The following is a 17,905-nucleotide window of genomic DNA, read 5'->3' on the forward strand; positions in this document are numbered from 1 at the left end:
CATACATGTACAGTCCTGTCACCCTCCTCCACACATACATGTACAGTCCAGTCACCTCCTCCTCACATACATGTACAGTCCTGTCACCCTCCTCCTCACATACATGTACAGTCCCGTCACCCCCTCCTCACATACATGTACAGTCCTGTCACCCTCCTCCTCACATACATGTACAGTCCTGTCACCTCCTCCTCACATACATGTACAGTCCTGTCACCCCCTCCTCCTCACATACATGTACAGTCCTGTCACCCTCCTCCTCACATACATGTACAGTCCTGTCAGAACTTTCAGAGTGGACACACTTGGACAGGCTTAATATTCCCGCCTCTTGGTTACCACGCCCCCAGTGACTGGCCCCGCCTTAGCCCCTCCCCTCCGCAGTCCCGGCCTGGCCCTCATTACTGCCGGGGACTGCGGAGGATGAGGCTCGGGCTGTGGCTGCTGCTGCTCCGGCTCAGCGCGGGACACCCGCCCGGGCACCCGGGGAGCACCACAGGTAGGTGACAGGAGGGTGGCCGTCACCAAGTGCCATAGAGAGGAGACCTGTCACTGTGTGTGTGTGTGTGATAGTGAGGAGACCTGTCACTGTGTGTGTGTGAGATAGTGAGGAGACCTGTCACTGTGTGTGTGTGTGATAGTGAGGAGACCTGTCACTGTGTGTGTGTGTGATAGTGAGGAGACCTGTCACTGTGTGTGTGTGTGATAGTGAGGAGACCTGTCACTGTGTGTGTGTGTGTGTGTGATAGTGAGGAGACCTGTCACTGTGTGTGTGTGTGATAGTGAGGAGACCTGTCACTGTGTGTGTGTGTGTGTGTGATAGTGAGGAGACCTGTCACTGTGTGTGTGTGTGATAGTGAGGAGACCTGTCACTTTGTGTGTGGGTGATAGTGAGGAGACCTGTCACTGTGTGTGTGGGTGATAGTGAGGAGACCTGTCACTGTGTGTGTGGGTGATAGTGAGGAGACCTGTCACTGTGTGTGTGTGTGATGGTGAGGAGACCTGTCACTTTGTGTGTGGGTGATGGTGAGGAGACCTGTCACTGTGTGTGTGGGTGATAGTGAGGAGACCTGTCACTGTGTGTGTGTGTGATGGTGAGGAGACCTGTCACTGTGTGTGTGTGTGTGTGATAGTGAGGAGACCTGTCACTGTGTGTGTGTGTGTGATAGTGAGGAGACCTGTCACTGTGTGTGTGTGTGATAGTGAGGAGACCTGTCACTGTGTGTGTGTGTGTGATAGTGAGGAGACCTGTCACTGTGTGTGTGTGTGTGTGATAGTGAGGAGACCTGTCACTGTGTGTGTGTGTGTGTGTGTGTGTGTGATAGTGAGGAGACCTGTCACTGTGTGTGTGTGTGTGTGTGATAGTGAGGAGACCTGTCACTTTGTGTGTGGGTGATAGTGAGGAGACCTGTCACTGTGTGTGTGGGTGATAGTGAGGAGACCTGTCACTGTGTGTGTGTGTGATGGTGAGGAGACCTGTCACTGTGTGTGTGTGTGTGTGATAGTGAGGAGACCTGTCACTGTGTGTGTGTGTGTGTGATAGTGAGGAGACCTGTCACTGTGTGTGTGTGTGTGTGATAGTGAGGAGACCTGTCACTGTGTGTGTGTGTGTGATAGTGAGGAGACCTGTCACTGTGTGTGTGTGTGTGATAGTGAGGAGACCTGTCACTGTGTGTGTGTGTGTGATAGTGAGGAGACCTGTCACTGTGTGTGTGTGTGATAGTGAGGAGACCTGTCACTGTGTGTGTGTGTGTGTGTGAGTGAGGAGACCTGTCACTGTGTGTGTGTGTGTGAGTGAGGAGACCTGTCACTGTGTGTGTGTGTGTGAGTGAGGAGACCTGTCACTGTGTGTGTGTGTGTGAGTGAGGAGACCTGTCACTGTGTGTGTGTGTGTGTGAGTGAGGAGACCTGTCACTGTGTGTGTGTGTGTGTGAGTGAGGAGACCTGTCACTGTGTGTGTGTGTGTGAGTGAGGAGACCTGTCACTGTGTGTGTGTGTGTGAGTGAGGAGACCTGTCACTGTGTGTGTGTGTGTGAGTGAGGAGACCTGTCACTGTGTGTGTGTGTGTGAGTGAGGAGACCTGTCACTGTGTGTGTGTGTGTGTGAGTGAGGAGACCTGTCACTGTGTGTGTGTGTGTGAGTGAGGAGACCTGTCACTGTGTGTGTGTGTGTGAGTGAGGAGACCTGTCACTGTGTGTGTGTGTGTGAGTGAGGAGACCTGTCACTGTGTGTGTGTGTGAGTGAGGAGACCTGTCACTGTGTGTGTGTGTGATAGTGACGAGACCTGTCACTGTGTGTGATAGTGACGAGACCTGTCACTGTGTGTGTGTGATAGTGACGAGACCTGTCACTGTGTGTGTGTGATAGTGACGAGACCTGTCACTGTGTGTGTGTGATAGTGACGAGACCTGTCACTGTCTGTGTATGTGTGATAGTGACGAGACCTGTCACTGTCTGTGTATGTGTGATAGTGACGAGACCTGTCACTGTCTGTGTATGTGTGATAGTGACGAGACCTGTCACTGTCTGTGTATGTGTGATAGTGACGAGACCTGTCACTGTCTGTGTATGTGTGATAGTGACGAGACCTGTCACTGTGTGTGTGTGTGTGTGTGAGTGAGGAGACCTGTCACTGTGTGTGTGATAGTGAGGAGACCTGTCACTGTGTGTGTGTGTGTGTGATAGTGAGGAGACCTGTCACTGTGTGTGTGTGTGTGTGTGATAGTGAGGAGACCTGTCACTGTGTGTGTGTGTGTGTGAGTGAGGAGACCTGTCACTGTGTGTGTGATAGTGAGGAGACCTGTCACTGTGTGTGTGTGTGTGATAGTGAGGAGACCTGTCACTGTGTGTGTGTGTGTGTGTGTGTGTGTGTGTGTGATAGTGAGGAGACCTGTCACTGTGTGTGTGTGTGTGTGTGTGTGATAGTGAGGAGACCTGTCACTGTGTGTGTGTGTGATAGTGAGGTGACCTGTCACTGTGTGTGTGTGTGTGTGTGTGTGTGTGTGTGTGTGTGTGTGATAGTGAGGTGACCTGTCACTGTGTGTGTGTGTGTGTGATAGTGAGGAGACCTGTCACTGTGTGTGTGTGTGATAGTGAGGAGACCTGTCACTGTGTGTGTGTGATAGTGAGGAGACCTGTCACTGTGTGTGTGTGTGTGTGTGTGTGTGTGTGTGTGTGTGTGTGTGTGTGTGTGTGTGTGTGTGTGTGTGTGTGTGATAGTGAGGAGACCTGTCACTGTGTGTGTGTGTGTGTGTGTGTGTGTGTGTGATAGTGAGGAGACCTGTCACTGTGTGTGTGTGATAGTGACGAGACCTGTCGCTGTGTGTGTGTGTGTGTGATAGTGACGAGACCTGTCGCTGTGTGTGTGTGTGTGTGTGTGTGATAGTGACGAGACCTGTCGCTGTGTGTGTGTGTGTGATGGTGACGAGACCTGTTAGGAGTCCCTGGACAGAGGTGTAGATGAGAAGTCTTAGGGGTTCCTGGACAGAGTCTTTTCCGCGCTGTTCGTGAAATCCCCAAAATTGTGTTTTGTTGTTGTACACAAGTGGGGATGGGTCAATGAATTCTGGGACTTTGTGTCCACTCCAGGAATGGTGCTGTGTGACTGCTGAGTGCTCCGGGAGGAGGCGGCGTGTGACGAGCATTGGGTGGGACACCTTGTCCTGTCAGCTCCTCCAGATGTGGAGGTTATGAGACACAATCTGCCCCTCCTAATGATGTTCTCACTGCGGACTTGTAGCTCTTCTCCTGCAGGATCGGGCCAGGTGCCAGGAAGTCTTGTCATAGTGACCAGAGGTCACACATTCTTGTCTGCTCTCCAAGTTGAGGATGTAAGATGTGTGAGGAGCGTCTGTATGCGACTGCACCACCGCCTCTGCTCTGTAGTAATATGTCATGATATGATGTCCAGGGGTGCATGTGTCTTAACCTTCATCCTCTCTCTGTTTTAGGGGGGGGTGTCCCTGTGTCTCCACAGACCCCGCACTGGGAGGTATTTCCAGAGCTGAGCCATGACGGGCAGACGTTGTCCCTGGATGAGGCTCTTCAGGTGAGCTCCCTACAGTCTATGTATGTACAGTGTACTGTTGTTCGGCTGAGGTGCTGTTACAGTATTGTCATGCAGAGTGAGTGTAAGGCTTGTAATTGATACGGCAGTAACATTTCGGGAGGGGCCGGACTGGCTGCTCTATAACCGGTTTACTGGCCTGTGTACAGGACAGGTGCAGGGGGCAGGTGAGCCCCGGATCTCCACCCTCGCCCCGCAGTGTGCCAGGTCATTACGTCACCCCTAGGGTCCCCTCTTCCGCCTGCCTGGCATTCTCTGGAAGGAATGAGACACTTCCTCTAGTAGGGAGCTGGATTTTCACAGACATGTCCGCATCGGCCTGACCTCACAGGGAGGGGTTCCTTCCTCCTGCACCCTGGAACAATGATGATAGAAGAAAGGGGGATGGGAGCCGGCGTACACCCACCTCTCACTTCCTAATTCTTAATGAGAGCTTCAAATCCTGAGATTACCTCTAAAATCAGACCTTGCACATTTCTGTCATGTGTCCACTTGCTAAGTGCGCAGACATTGGGACAGGGCATAGGCTGTCTCCTGTTGGTCCCCAGGAGCGCACCATAAATCTCACGTCTATCACCAAGTTCACATGACCCAACTTCGCCCCCCTCGGCCTCTCTCTCTCTCTCTCTCTCTCTCTCTCTCTCTGCTCTTCGCCCCCCTCGGCCTCTCTCTCTCTCTCTCTCTCTCTCTCTCTCTCTGCTCTTCGCCCCCCTCGGCCTCTCTCTCTCTCTCTCTCTCTCTCTCTCTCTCTGCTCTTCGCCCCCCTCGGCCTCTCTCTCTCTCTCTGCTCTTCGCCCCCCTCGGCCTCTCTCTCTCTCTCTCTCTCTCTGCTCTTCGCCCCCCTCGGCCTCTCTCTCTCTCTCTCTCTCTCTCTCTCTCTGCTCTTCGCCCCCCTCGGCCTCTCTCTCTCTCTCTGCTCTTCGCCCCCCTCGGCCTCTCTCTCTCTCTCTCTCTCTCTCTCGCTCTCTGCTCTTCGCCCCCCTCGGCCTCTCTCTCTCTCTCTCTCTCTCTCTCTCTCTCTCTCTCTCTCTCTCTCTCTCTCTCTCTCTCTCTCTGCTCTTCGCCCCCCTCGGCCTCTCTCTCTCTCTCTCTCTCTCTCTCTGCTCTTCGCCCCCCTCGGCCTCTCTCTCTCTCTCTCTCTCTCTCTCTCTCTCTCTCTCTCTCTCTCTCTCTCTCTCTCTCTCTCTCTGCTCTTCGCCCCCCTCGGCGCCTCTCTCTCTCTCTCTCTCTCTCTCTCTCTCTGCTCTTCGCCCCCCTCGGCCTCTCTCTCTCTCTCTCTCTCTCTGCTCTTCGCCCCCCTCGGCCTCTCTCTCTCTCTCTCTCTCTCTCTCTGCTCTTCGCCCCCCTCGGCCTCTCTCTCTCTCTCTCTCTCTCTCTCTCTCTCTCTGCTCTTCGCCCCCCTCGGCCCCTCTCTCTCTCTCTCTCTCTCTCTCTCTCTCTCTCTCTCTCTCTCTCTCTCTCTCTCTCTCTCTGCTCTTCGTCCCCCCCCCCTTTGTCCTCTTTCTGTCTCTGATCTTCGCCCCCCCCCTTGTCCTCTTTCTGTCTCTGATCTTCGTCCCCCCCCCCCCTTTGTCCTCTGTCTCTGTCTCTCTTCTCACACCATTCTCTCTCTTCTTTCTCCTTCAGGCTCTTCCTCCGCAGTTGCAGCTCAGAATAGAAATAGCTGGAAACAAAGTCCACATAGGACTGCACCATAACAGGTAAGTGTGCACTGAGCAGCACAGGATGGGGGGTGTACACTGTGTACGGGGGGCTACACACCATTGTCTGGGGTGGTAGATGTGATACATGAGGTGCGGGGTCTGGCAGCACAGGATGGGGGGTGTACACTGTGTACGGGGGGCTACACACCATTGTCTGGGGTGGTAGATGTGATACATGAGGTGCGGGGTCTGGCAGCACAGGATGGGGGGGGGTGTACACTGTGTACAGGGGGCTACACACCATTGTCTGGGGTGGTAGATGTGATACATGAGGTGCGGGGTCTGGCAGCACAGGATGGGGGTGTACACTGTGTACGGGGGGGGGGGCTACACACCATTGTCTGTGGTGGTATATTTGATACATGAGATGGGGGGGGTGTACACTGTGTACGGGGGGCTACGCACCATTGTCTGGGGTGGTATATCTGATACATGAGGTGCGGGGTCTGGCAGCACAGGATGGGAGGCTTCCGGATACAATAAGGGGTGTTAGTACAGAAATGTTTTATTTACAATGTGTCCGGAAAGTTTGGCGTTTCCTCTCGGCCTTTGAGGAGATTCGGGGGAGGGGGCAGGTTAGGAAGGTTGTCAGGGAGGGGGGCGAAGGGGAATTCACTGGGAAATGGATGTGCTTAAAGCTCCGGAAGCCCCTGCCCATAGGAAGCGGATCAGGAATGCTGATGGATAATGGCCACAGCGCCCCCTGACTGCCCCCTGAGCACCCTACATCTCCCCCACCAGGACACCTATGTATAGTATGTGGTAGTCTTTAACCCCTTCTTCTCCCTCTTTCAGGCAGCTGCTGCCAGACTTCCACAGTATAAGCTACTACCTGCCTGATGGTACTCGTGTAACAGAGCGGGGGCAGCAGCCGGTAAGGAGGACCCCCAGGGGTTGTGTGTATGGCCAGTGATCATGCTAAACACGGGGTTACATCAGAGGAGTCGTATAAAGTGCCTGTGACGTATGGGAATGATCGTCCTCGGGTCTTCCCCCATAATCTCCATGGCTGGAGAGCTCTACACTAGTATGTTCCTCTCCTCCTCCCCCAAAACTGATTGTCTCCTGTTTCTTTAGGTGAACTGCTACTACCACGGGAAGCCTGCGGGAGGCGATGGTCCCTGGAGCAGCCTCAGTCTGTGCTCCGGCCTCAGGTACACCGCCCGCTGTCCTGATGTGTGAGACACTTGTGTGCTGGCAGGGGGAGTATCAGCTCCCACCCTATACAGCACACTCCAGGAATGTATATCGTCACCCTCCCCCCATGTAATACAATCCCATATGTCATAGCTGTGTAAGCTAGTGGGGTCTATCCATGACTCAGAGCAATGTCCCTCACCTCACACTAATAGAGGCGCAGATTGTACTTGAGGGGGGGGGGGGGTCTTTGATTGGTTCCCAGATAGGAACCAGGATATTTTCTGGAGACTCCTGTTTCCAGACTGATATGGATCCTGTAATTACTTTGCGGCTCACACAGTGTCGAGCTACTGCACACTGGATGGTCTCCTCCACACCTACACTACACGTATGACTTCTGTGACCACACTACCACCATATCCAAGGAAGTGATCACTCAGAAAATAGTGGTGTCTTATTCTTAGTATAGGTCGTCAATAGGAGTCGGCTATGAAACTTGAATTGGTTTTTTTCCTACACCTCAAGTGATTGATGAATGCTGCAGGACGTTAAGAGTAACGTAATGTAGAGCAGAGACTCGCGAGACCTCCTCTCTGTCCTACCACACCTCAGGAGATGGACGAATGCTGGGGGATGTTAGGACTGACATAATGTAGAGCACAGACTCGCTAGACCTCCTCTCTGTCCTATCACACCTCAGGAGATGGATGAATGGAAGGTTGGACTGACATAATGTAGAGCACAGACTCGCGAGACCTCCTCTCTGTCCTACCACACCTCAGGAGATGGACGAATGCTGGGGGATGTTCAGACTGACATATTGTAGAGCAGAGACTCGTGAGACCTCCTCTCTGTCCTACCACACCTCAGGAGATGGACGAATGCTGGGGGATGTTAGGACTGACATAATGTAGAGCATAGACTCGCGAGACCTCCTCTCTGTCCTACCACACCTCAGGAGATGGACGAATGCTGGGGGATGTTAGGACTGACATATTGTAGAGCACAGACTTGCGAGACCTCCTCTCTGTCCTACCACACCTCAGGAGATGGACGAATGCTGGGGGATGTTAGGACCGACATAATGTAGAGCAGAGACTCGCGAGACCTCCTCTCTGTCCTACCACACCTCAGGAGATGGACGAACGGAAGGTTGGACTGACATATTGTAGAGCATAGACTCGCGAGACCTCCTCTCTGTCCTACCACACCTCAGGAGATGGACGAATGCTGGGGGATGTTAGGACTGACATACTGTAGAGCACAGACTCGCGAGACCTCCTCTCTGTCCTACTACACCTCAGGAAATGGATGAATGCTGGGGGATGTTAGGACTGACATAATGTAGAGCACAGACTCGCGAGACCTCCTCTCTGTCCTACCACACCTCAGGAGATGGACGAACTGAAGGTTGGACTGACATAATGTAGAGCAGAGACTCGTGAGACCTCCTCTCTGTCCTACCACACCTCAGGAGATGGACGAATGCTGGGGGATGTTAGGACCGACATAATGTAGAGCAGAGACTCGCGAGACCTCCTCTCTGTCCTACCACACCTCAGGAGATGGACGAATGCTGGGGGATGTTAGGACTGACATATTGTAGAGCACAGACTCGCGAGACCTCCTCTCTGTCCTACCACACCTCAGGAGATGGACGAATGCTGGGGGATGCTAGGACTGACATAATGTAGAGCACAGACTCGCGAGACCTCCTCTCTGTCCTACCACACCTCAGGAGATGGACGAATGCTGGGGGATGTTAGGACTGACATATTGTAGAGCACAGACTTGCGAGACCTCCTCTCTGTCCTACTACACCTCAGGAAATAGATGAATGCTGGGGGATGTTAGGACTGACATAATGTAGAGCACAGACTAGCGAGACCTCCTCTCTGTCCTACCCTTCGTCCATCTCCTGAGGTGTGGATGTTAAGACTGGCGCCATCCTTCCATAACAAGAAACAAGCAAAAATCTGATGAGAATCCACTCAACCATCTACAAAGCCCGAAAATAAGAAGGAGCCTCTGAAATGTGTGAAAGAAGGACAACCTACCTTGAAAAACTACAAATAAGAATGATGAAGCTCTAGTCTTCATGAAGACCTCGCCCATAAAGGACATGGCCATAGACAGCTGACAGACACATGATACTACCAGAGTCTATGAAGAGCTGGTTCTTAGAGAAGGGTCATCCCAGGTCTCGTCAGAGGCTAAACGATTCTTACACTTCTTCATCACCTGAATATTCCACATGCCTCCCTAAATACATACACCTAGCGATCCAGAATGGTCTTGGAACTCCTCTGGATAAGTAGATGGTCTCCCCCAATGAATGGACCAGCTACCCATAGGTATCTTCTTCCAAAGTCATCATTGCCACCAAGAATATAGAATTTCCCAACATGGCTTATGAGAATGACCTGCATCCTAAATGGGTCATCTCGAGGTTATGTGATATTGTCCACCAAATGGGGAAATAACGTGTTGATTGTGGGGGTCTTTCTGCCTGGTTCTCCAATGATCTCAAGGCCACGACTGCATTCCCTTATATTAATGTAGCAGTAGGATGGGTATGCATTCCTCTGCTTCTTTGTTCTCTAAGGCATTGTTGGAAAAAGGGACCTGCAGACCACAGGACTGAGAGAAACTTAATCATATCCTACACAAGGGCAATGTCAGGAGATAATATTCCAAGACCCTCCCCTGCTGCATTACAGACTACATCAATAGGAAGCAATTGTTCTAATGTAGGCAGCTACCAGGGCAGGCAACCGCCATATGGCCGTAGAACCATGGGCAGGATATCACAAGTAACAACCATGATGGGCACATGATGGGTAACAACCATGGGCAGGTCACCAATAGTGAAAACCATGGACCGGATATGATGGGTAATAAAGATGGGCGACATAATACGATGGGGAAGGACCATGAGCGGGACACGATGGGGAAGGACCATGAGCGGGACACGATGGGGAAGGACCATGAGCGGGACACGATGGGGAACGACCATGAGCGGGACACGATGGGGAACGACCATGAGCGGGACACGATGGGGAACGACCATGAGCGGGACACGAGGGGGAACGACCATGAGCGGGACACGAGGGGGAACGACCATGAGCGGGACACGAGGGGGAACGACCATGAGCGGGACACGAGGGGGAACGACCATGAGCGGGACACGATGGGGAACGACCATGAGCGGGACACGATGGGGAACGACCATGAGCGGGACACGATGGGGAACGACCATGAGCGGGACACGATGGGGAACGACCATGAGCGGGACACGATGGGGAACGACCATGAGCGGGACACGATGGGGAACGACGATGAGCGGGACACGATGGGGAACGACGATGAGCGGGACACGATGGGGAACGACGATGAGCGGGACACGATGGCGAACGACGATGAGCGGGACACGATGGCGAACGACGATGAGCGGGACACGATGGGGAACGACGATGAGCGGGACACGATGGGGAACGACGATGAGCGGGACACGATGGGGAACGACGATGAGCGGGACACGATGGGGAACGACGATGAGCGGGACACGATGGGGAACGACGATGAGCGGGACACGATGGGGAACGACCATGAGCGGGACACGATGGGGAACGACCATGAGCGGGACACGATGGGGGCAGGGAATGCACAGTTGGATCTCCAGCACACGGCAGCATTGCCAGATCCCATGACTTGGTTCTACATCCAGAGATCTGATTCTGTACAGTAAAGGACCTCCATGAGTATATGTCCTATCATCGTGGGGTCTACAGCACTCAATGATGATCTCCTCTCTTCAGGGGGACCATCGTGTTGTCAGCAGAGCAGAGGTTCAGCATTGAGCCGGTTCTTGGGGACCCCTCCTTCATGCACATAGTGCGCCCCATCAAGAAGAAGCAGAATGCCACGTGTGGGACTCCGGATGAAGATCTGTCAGTAGGCGAGTGGATGGGGAGGTCACTACTCAGCTTGTCAGAGGAGGCATCACACCCAGAAACGCCTTCTCAGCAGGTGAGAGTAGGGGTCCACAAGGCACGTACCCCACATGAAGGGGCTTCACAATGACAAGTGCTTGTCTCTGTAGGAAACCCGGGACGTGGAGGGTGAGGTGAAATATGTGGAGCTGGTGATGGTGGCTGATAATAATGAGGTGAGTGTGAGCCCTTGTGTGTCACTGGTGTCTGGTCTGCAGGACACTGACTACATAACCCCATGTCTTCTAGTTCACCATGTTGCACAAGGACCTGAGGGGGCTCCATGTGAGGCTGGTGGAGATCGCCAATAGGATGGATGCAGTGAGTAGCCCCAAAATTCTTACACATTGGTCTCCGTGATATCCCCCTCCCCTGTAACGAATAATCCTGTATACCCTCTATCCCCCTCTTACCATTGCCTCCTATGTCTCCCCTACAAGCATAGCTCCTGTGTACCCCAAGCTCCCCCGCTTTCTTCATGGCTCCTGTCTACCCCACATTCTCCTTCTTTCCAATAACTACTGCCTTCCCATGTTCTCCACCAGTTTTACCGTGTGTTGAATGTCCGGGTGGCGCTGGTCATGGTGGAGGTCTGGAGCCAGAAGGACCTGATCTCCGTTAGTGAGGACCCTGCCGAGACCCTGAACAGATTCTTGTACTGGAGAGAGAAGGATCTGATCCGTCGGGTTCATCATGACAACGCTCAGCTACTGACGTATGTGCCCCCTTTCTCTCCCACTCTGTTCCTTGTGTGTGAAAACGTTGCATGTGGGGGTCTTCATATAAATCTTCCTTTCCCTACAGGGGGGTGACGTTTAAAGGCTCCTCTGTTGGCATGGCCACCATGAACTCCATATGCACAGTGGATCGCTCTGGAGGGGTCACCAGTGTAAGTGAATGTCTTGTGGGGGTCTGGATGACCTGGTATGTTTGGTGTGTGCTCTTACGTGTCGGTTCTCCATGCAGGATCACTCGATCAGTGTTCTGGCTGTGGCGTCCACCATGGCGCATGGACTGGGGCACAATCTGGGCTTCAATCATGATGTTGCGGATGGGACATGCGGACAGCCGAGGATGGGAAAGCAGTGGATAATGACAAAGTCCACGGGGTGAGTGTCCTTTGAGGACACCTCTTCATATTTTGCCCGCTGTGGTTGAGCGGAGCTCCATGATGAGTCTATCCCTTGATGTCTCTGGTAGGTTTATGCCGGGCCTGGAGTTCAGTAACTGCAGTGTGAGAGACCTGAGCACCAGTCTGCGCCAAGGTGGAGGCATGTGCCTCTTCAATGTGCCCAGCCCCAGCACCTTGTATGGGAAGCCTGTGTGTGGAAACCTGCTGGTGGAGGACGGGGAGCAATGTGACTGCGGTTTGCTACAGGTAGGTGCACCATCAGCCCGGGTGCAGGAGGTCCTTATTGTCTTTGGGCTGGATATAGGAGATGGTTATAGTCAATCAGGAGTGCCTGTTATTGGGCCGCTCTCTTGTTATTTGATGGTTCTGCCTCCTTGGCCCGCAGGATTGCTCGGATCCTTGCTGTAATGCCAGCAGTTGCCGGTTGATGCCCGGGGCAGAGTGCTCCTCGGATGGGCTGTGTTGTGAGAAGTGTAAGGTAAGTTGTCCATCTGTATATTCTGATTTCTTTCTCTAGGCGCCCCCCATTGATAACTCTCTTCATTATTCTTGTTAGGTTAAGGTCCCCGGGACAGTCTGTCGGTCGCCGTTGGGGGAGTGCGATCTCCCTGAGTACTGCGATGGGGTGTCACCTCAGTGCCCGGCCAACGTCTACCTGCAGGACGGGGAGCCCTGCGGACACGGCCAAGCGCATTGCCACCAAGGAGAGTGCCGGACCCTGCAGAAGCAGTGCCAGGATCTCTGGGGTCCGGGTAAGATGCAGGGGCTCCCCGGGAGGCTGGAGGGTGGTCTTCATATGTTGTGTGGAGTAGGAGAGTCCTCTATGGGTGACGTCTCCTCCCTTGCTCATTCTGCAGGTTCTTCTCCGGCTCCTGATTCTTGTTTTCTTAAAGTGAACGCGAGAGGAGATAAATATGGAAACTGTGGACGGGCACCCAACGGGTCCTACCTACCCTGCACCCTGAGGTATGTCCGTATTATTCATATCATCACCTACCTAATGTCCAGCAGATACTAAGTATCCTGTTGTATCTACCCCCCTGTTACCTCGTGTCCTGCTGTATCTACCCCCCATTACCATGTCTTGCTGTATCTACCCCCCGTTACCTCGTGTCCTGCTGTATCTACCCCCCGTTACCTCGTGCCCTGCTGTATCTACCCCCCATTACCCTGTCTTGCTGTATCTACCCCCCGTTACCTCGTGTCCTGCTGTATCTACCCCCCGTTACCTCGTGTCCTGCTGTATCTACCCCCCATTACCCTGTCTTGCTGTATCTACCCCCCCGTTACCTCGTGTCCTGCTGTATCTACCCCCTGTTACCTCGTGTCCTGCTGTATCTACCTCCCGTTACTCCCTGTCTTGCTGTATCTACCCCCCGTTACCTTGTGTCCTGCTGTATCTACCCCCCATTACCCTGTCTTGCTGTATCTACCCCCCGTTACCTCGTGTCCTGCTGTATCTACCCCCCGTTACCTCGTGTCCTGCTGTATCTACCCCCCATTACCCTGTCTTGCTGTATCTACCCCCCGTTACCTCGTGTCCTGCTGTATCTACCCCCTGTTACCTCGTGTCCTGCTGTATCTACCTCCCGTTACTCCCTGTCTTGCTGTATCTACCCCCCGTTACCTTGTGTCCTGCTGTATCTACCCCCCATTACCCTGTCTTGCTGTATCTACCCCCCGTTACCTCGTGTCCTGCTGTATCTACCCCCCGTTACCTCGTGTCCTGCTGTATCTACCCCCCATTACCCTGTCTTGCTGTATCTACCCCCCGTTACCTCGTGTCCTGCTGTATCTACCCCCTGTTACCTCGTGTCCTGCTGTATCTACCTCCCGTTACTCCCTGTCTTGCTGTATCTACCCCCCCGTTACCTTGTGTCCTGCTGTATCTACCCCCCATTACCCTGTCTTGCTGTATCTACCCCCCGTTACCTCGTGTCCTGCTGTATCTACCCCCCGTTACCTCGTGTCCTGCTGTATCTACCCCCCCGTTACCTCGTGCCCTGCTGTATCTACCCCCCTGTTACCTCGTGTCCTGCTGTATCTACTCCCCATTACCTCGTGTCCTGCTGTATCTACCCCCCGTTACCTCGTGTCCTGCTGTATCTAACTCCCGTTACTGCCTGTCCTGCTGTATCTACCTCCCATTACCCTCTCTTGCTGTATCTACCTCCCGTTGCCTCGTGTCCTGCTGTATCTACCTCCCGTTACCTCGTGTCCTGCTGTATCTACCCCCCGTTAACTCGTGTCCTGCTGTATCTACCCCCCCCCCCCCCCCGTTGCCTCGTGTCCTGCTGTATCTACCTCCCGTTACCTCGTGTCCTGCTGTATCTACCTCCCGTTACCTCGTGTCCTGCTGTATCTACCTCCCGTTACCTCGTGTCCTGCCGTAACTACCTCCCGTTGCCTCGTGTCCTGCCGTAACTACCTCCCGTTGCCTCGTGTCCTGCCGTAACTACCTCCCGTTGCCTTGTGTCCTGCCGTAACTACCTCCCGTTGCCTCGTGTCCTGCTGTATCTACCTCGTGTTGCCTCGTGTCCTGCTGTATCTACCTCGTGTTGCCTCGTGTCCTGCTGTATCTACCTCGCGTTGCCTCGTGTCCTGCTGTATCTACCTTGCGTTGCCTCGTGTCCTGCTGTATCTACCTCCCGTTACCTCGTGTCCTGCTGTATCTACCTCCCGTTAACCCCTGTGCCGCTGTATCTACCTCCCGTTACCCCGTGTGTTGCCTTGCAGGAGCTTCCGCTGTGGCAGTGTTCAGTGTTTGGGCGGCAGAGATCGCCCCCTGTTGGGAGTCGGTGCAGAGATAATTTCCGTCAAGGTCTTGGTGAATGGATCGGAGGTCTCTTGTCGGGGAACGTCCTTTAATCTGGGAGATGACGTTTGGGACTCTGTTCTGGTGAAGACTGGGACAGTGTGTGGGCCGGGGAAGGTAAGTGCACACTGTGACGATTGTTCCCACGTGATCCATGTCTAGTCCGTGGGTCCCCGGTGTGAGATCACACTCTCGTCTGTCCGTGTTTCTTCCTCTGGGCTCCGCAGCCTTTGGTTATTGCTCCTGGTTTCTCTCTAGATCTGCATCAATCAGCGGTGTCAGGAGGCTGCCGCCCTGAAGGTCCAGCCGTGTCAGTGTGGAGGACATGGGGTGAGAGGCGTCATTGCTGGCTCCATGCCTGGGTGGGTGGCTGGCTATCCTCAGCCTTTATCCCTGTATGTCTGGTCTCTTCCTGCAGGTGTGTAACAGTAATGGGAACTGTCATTGTGATCCGGGATGGGCTCCCCCGCACTGCGGGTCGTCGGGACATGGCGGCAGCCTGGACAGCGGGCCGCTCTCCCGGGGACATGGTGAGGATCGGGCTGCTCTTCAGCATGGTCATGGTTATCTTCTCCTACGCTCACATGTAGTATGTTTCTGCAGGCAGCAGCTCAGTAGCGGGCACCGTGGTTCTGGTTCTCCTCGTCCTCATCCTCATCGTCCTCTTGGTCTCCTGTTACCTGAAGCGTGTCTCTCTCCAGAGGAAACTGAACAGCGTCTTCACCAAAAGCAGTAAATGTCAGTACAGGTGAGGACCCGCAGCGATACCGGGTCACCCCAACATCACAGCGCCAGCCTCTCACATGTTGTCTCCTATGTGCAGAGTAACCCAGAGCGGCAGCCGACCCCAGCGACCTCCGCCCCCCCACCGGGCGCAGAGCACCGAGCTGCAGGTGATGTCCCCCAGTAACCAGGTGAGGAGGAGACGCGGCCGCCCCGCCACATTACACCCCTTATACTCAGGGACTCGCCATCTCTCTCCTCAGGAGCTGTAGGCCACACTGTGAGTCTTCTCCAGAGGTCATAGTAAGAGCGCGCCGGCCACGCATGTACTTGGCATGTTCTGTATTTCACCCTGACTAGAGATTAACCTGGGACTATCCTCCTGAGGGACTAACGTGTCTTCTTCTCTCTTTCTCTAATCCTCTCCCATCCTCCGCCTCCCTCTGTGCTCCTCACCTTTCCATATCACCTCATCATCCACCCAATGCTCCTCTGTCTGCTCAGTCCGAATCTGACGTCTCTGACCGGCCCGATCCTCCATCCAAGCCTCTCCCTCCTGACCCACTTCAGAAACGGAGCCAGGTAATGACGCGGTGTCACTGGTGCTGGTGGTCCTGACCTCATACTCTGCATGTAGGACCTCTCCTGTCATCCCTCTCAGAGCCTGTGTCCTTCATTGCCCGCTCCTTCTGCATGGCTCTCAGTCATTCTCACGGCTTTCTTCACCCAGGCTGCTGCTCAGGACAGGCCACCTGCCCCAAAGCGTCCCCTCCCTGTGGACCCGCTCCCACGCCGGGCGCAGGTAACAAGCAAGGAGCTTTGTGACCCTGTGGTAGGACTGGGAGGGGGACGTGTAGATCCTCGGGTGTACCCTGTGACCACCACCCTCCACATCCTCTGGATAATCCTCTCCTAGATGTTTGGTGCTTCGGGATGCCTGCTCTTAGCCTTGTAGGGTCTCCATTCTCCGGCTCATTGCCATGTCCTCCTCTGCAGGTGCCCCCACCCCCCAAGAAGCCACTCCCACTGAGCCCCGTACAGCAGTGCCAGGACCCGCTGCTCGGGGTGCCAGTATACCCACAACACATCACTGCAGTGCCAGCACGGTAAGTCACCAGAACCCGCATACAATTATTGGATTAGTTCTGGTGGCCACTTACCTGCTCATAGACGCCTGTGCCGTCATCTTCCTTTTACTTCCAGGAGTGCACCACTACCGCCATACACACGAAGGAACCCGAAAGTGTAAGGCGTGTGGACCCGAGGGGATTCCCTGCATGTCTGCATAGTGACTACTGTGCCTTCATACACCCACCACCCCCAGCTGGACTTGTGGGGTCACTTCAAGACATTGACCTTTATTTTTATTATTATGTTGCTGAGAGAGGGAATATTCTGAGTGACAGTGTGTGTATATACTGTGTGTACTGTATATACATATGTATGAGTGTGTGTACTGTATATATAATGTATGTATGTACTGTGTGTGCTGTATAAATACTGTGTGTACTGTATATACATGTATATTTAATGTGTGATATATACACACTGTGTGTGTATGTTTGCATGTATATGTGACTGCTATGTGTGTATATATACTGTGTGTGTGTGCATATATATGTGACTGCTGTGTATGTGTGTATATATACTGTGTGTGTGCATATATGTGTGACTGCTGTGTATGTGTGTATATATACTGTGTGTGTGTATGTATATGTAACTGCTGTTGGCAGAGTTTACATAATTATGTGCAATAATGGGGGGGGGGGTTTGTTTGATTTGTGAGATACAACGATGCGCTCTGTGCTGAATGCAGGCTCCCTAGGAAATGACCCCCATATCTGCTCCTCGCTTCTCCAGCACAGTCCGGGGCTCCTGTGTGACGGGGGGGGGGGGGGGGGGGGGGAGACACTCACGGCCAGCACTGACAGGCGGCAGCAGCGGCTCTTCCTCCAGCGCCTGCAGGGGGCAGCAGCGGCTCTTCCTCCAGCGCCTGCAGGGGGCAGCACCGGCTCTTCCTCCAGCGCCCGCAGGGGGCAGCACCGGATCACCACATGTGGACATCAGGATGCTGGATGTATGAGGAGCAGGCTTCTGTCATGTGACATTCCTTCTCCATCTGCTGCGGTTAAAAATTATTTTTATTAAAAAAAAAACTTTTAAACTTAAGACAAAACTTAAGCAGTGTCCCATACGCTTAGGCCTCTATAGATGTATATAGGTGTGTCCCATACGCTGATGACTATAGATGTATACAGGTGTGTCCCATACGCTTAGGCTGCTATAGGTGTATACAGGTGTGTCCCATATGCTTAGGCCTCTATAGGTTTATAC

General features: G+C 53.6%; 1 protein-coding gene across 7 annotated transcripts; it reads left to right on the top strand.

Annotated features, from left to right (window-relative positions):
- The first annotated feature begins 358 nt into the window (after window positions 1-358).
- LOC140109531 (disintegrin and metalloproteinase domain-containing protein 15-like) lies at window positions 359-17,085 on the top strand. 7 transcript variants are annotated; one of them, XM_072132053.1, is made up of 24 exons: window positions 359-499; window positions 3,951-4,048; window positions 5,693-5,766; window positions 6,565-6,643; window positions 6,847-6,923; window positions 10,728-10,938; window positions 11,012-11,077; window positions 11,151-11,222; window positions 11,447-11,616; window positions 11,706-11,790; window positions 11,868-12,010; window positions 12,102-12,279; window positions 12,419-12,511; window positions 12,590-12,785; window positions 12,891-12,999; window positions 14,770-14,965; window positions 15,107-15,178; window positions 15,267-15,378; window positions 15,452-15,596; window positions 15,672-15,762; window positions 16,076-16,153; window positions 16,302-16,373; window positions 16,568-16,677; window positions 16,775-17,085. In XM_072132053.1, the coding sequence occupies exons 1-24, from the start codon at window positions 424-426 to the stop codon at window positions 16,818-16,820; spliced, it is 2,649 nt and encodes an 882-aa protein (XP_071988154.1). In that variant the 5' UTR covers window positions 359-423; the 3' UTR covers window positions 16,821-17,085. The 7 variants fall into 7 exon arrangements, 6 of the variants coding, with proteins under 6 accessions (XP_071988154.1, XP_071988155.1, XP_071988156.1 ...); XM_072132054.1 differs by lacking the exon at window positions 16,302-16,373; XR_011851358.1 differs by lacking the exons at window positions 16,568-16,677; window positions 16,775-17,085 and having other exon boundaries at window positions 15,835-16,153.
- The last annotated feature ends 820 nt before the right edge of the window (window positions 17,086-17,905 follow it).

The sequence above is a fragment of the Engystomops pustulosus genome, unplaced genomic scaffold (assembly GCF_040894005.1).
Source record: "Engystomops pustulosus unplaced genomic scaffold, aEngPut4.maternal MAT_SCAFFOLD_213, whole genome shotgun sequence".
In the NCBI taxonomy this organism is placed as follows: Eukaryota; Metazoa; Chordata; class Amphibia; order Anura; family Leptodactylidae; genus Engystomops; species Engystomops pustulosus.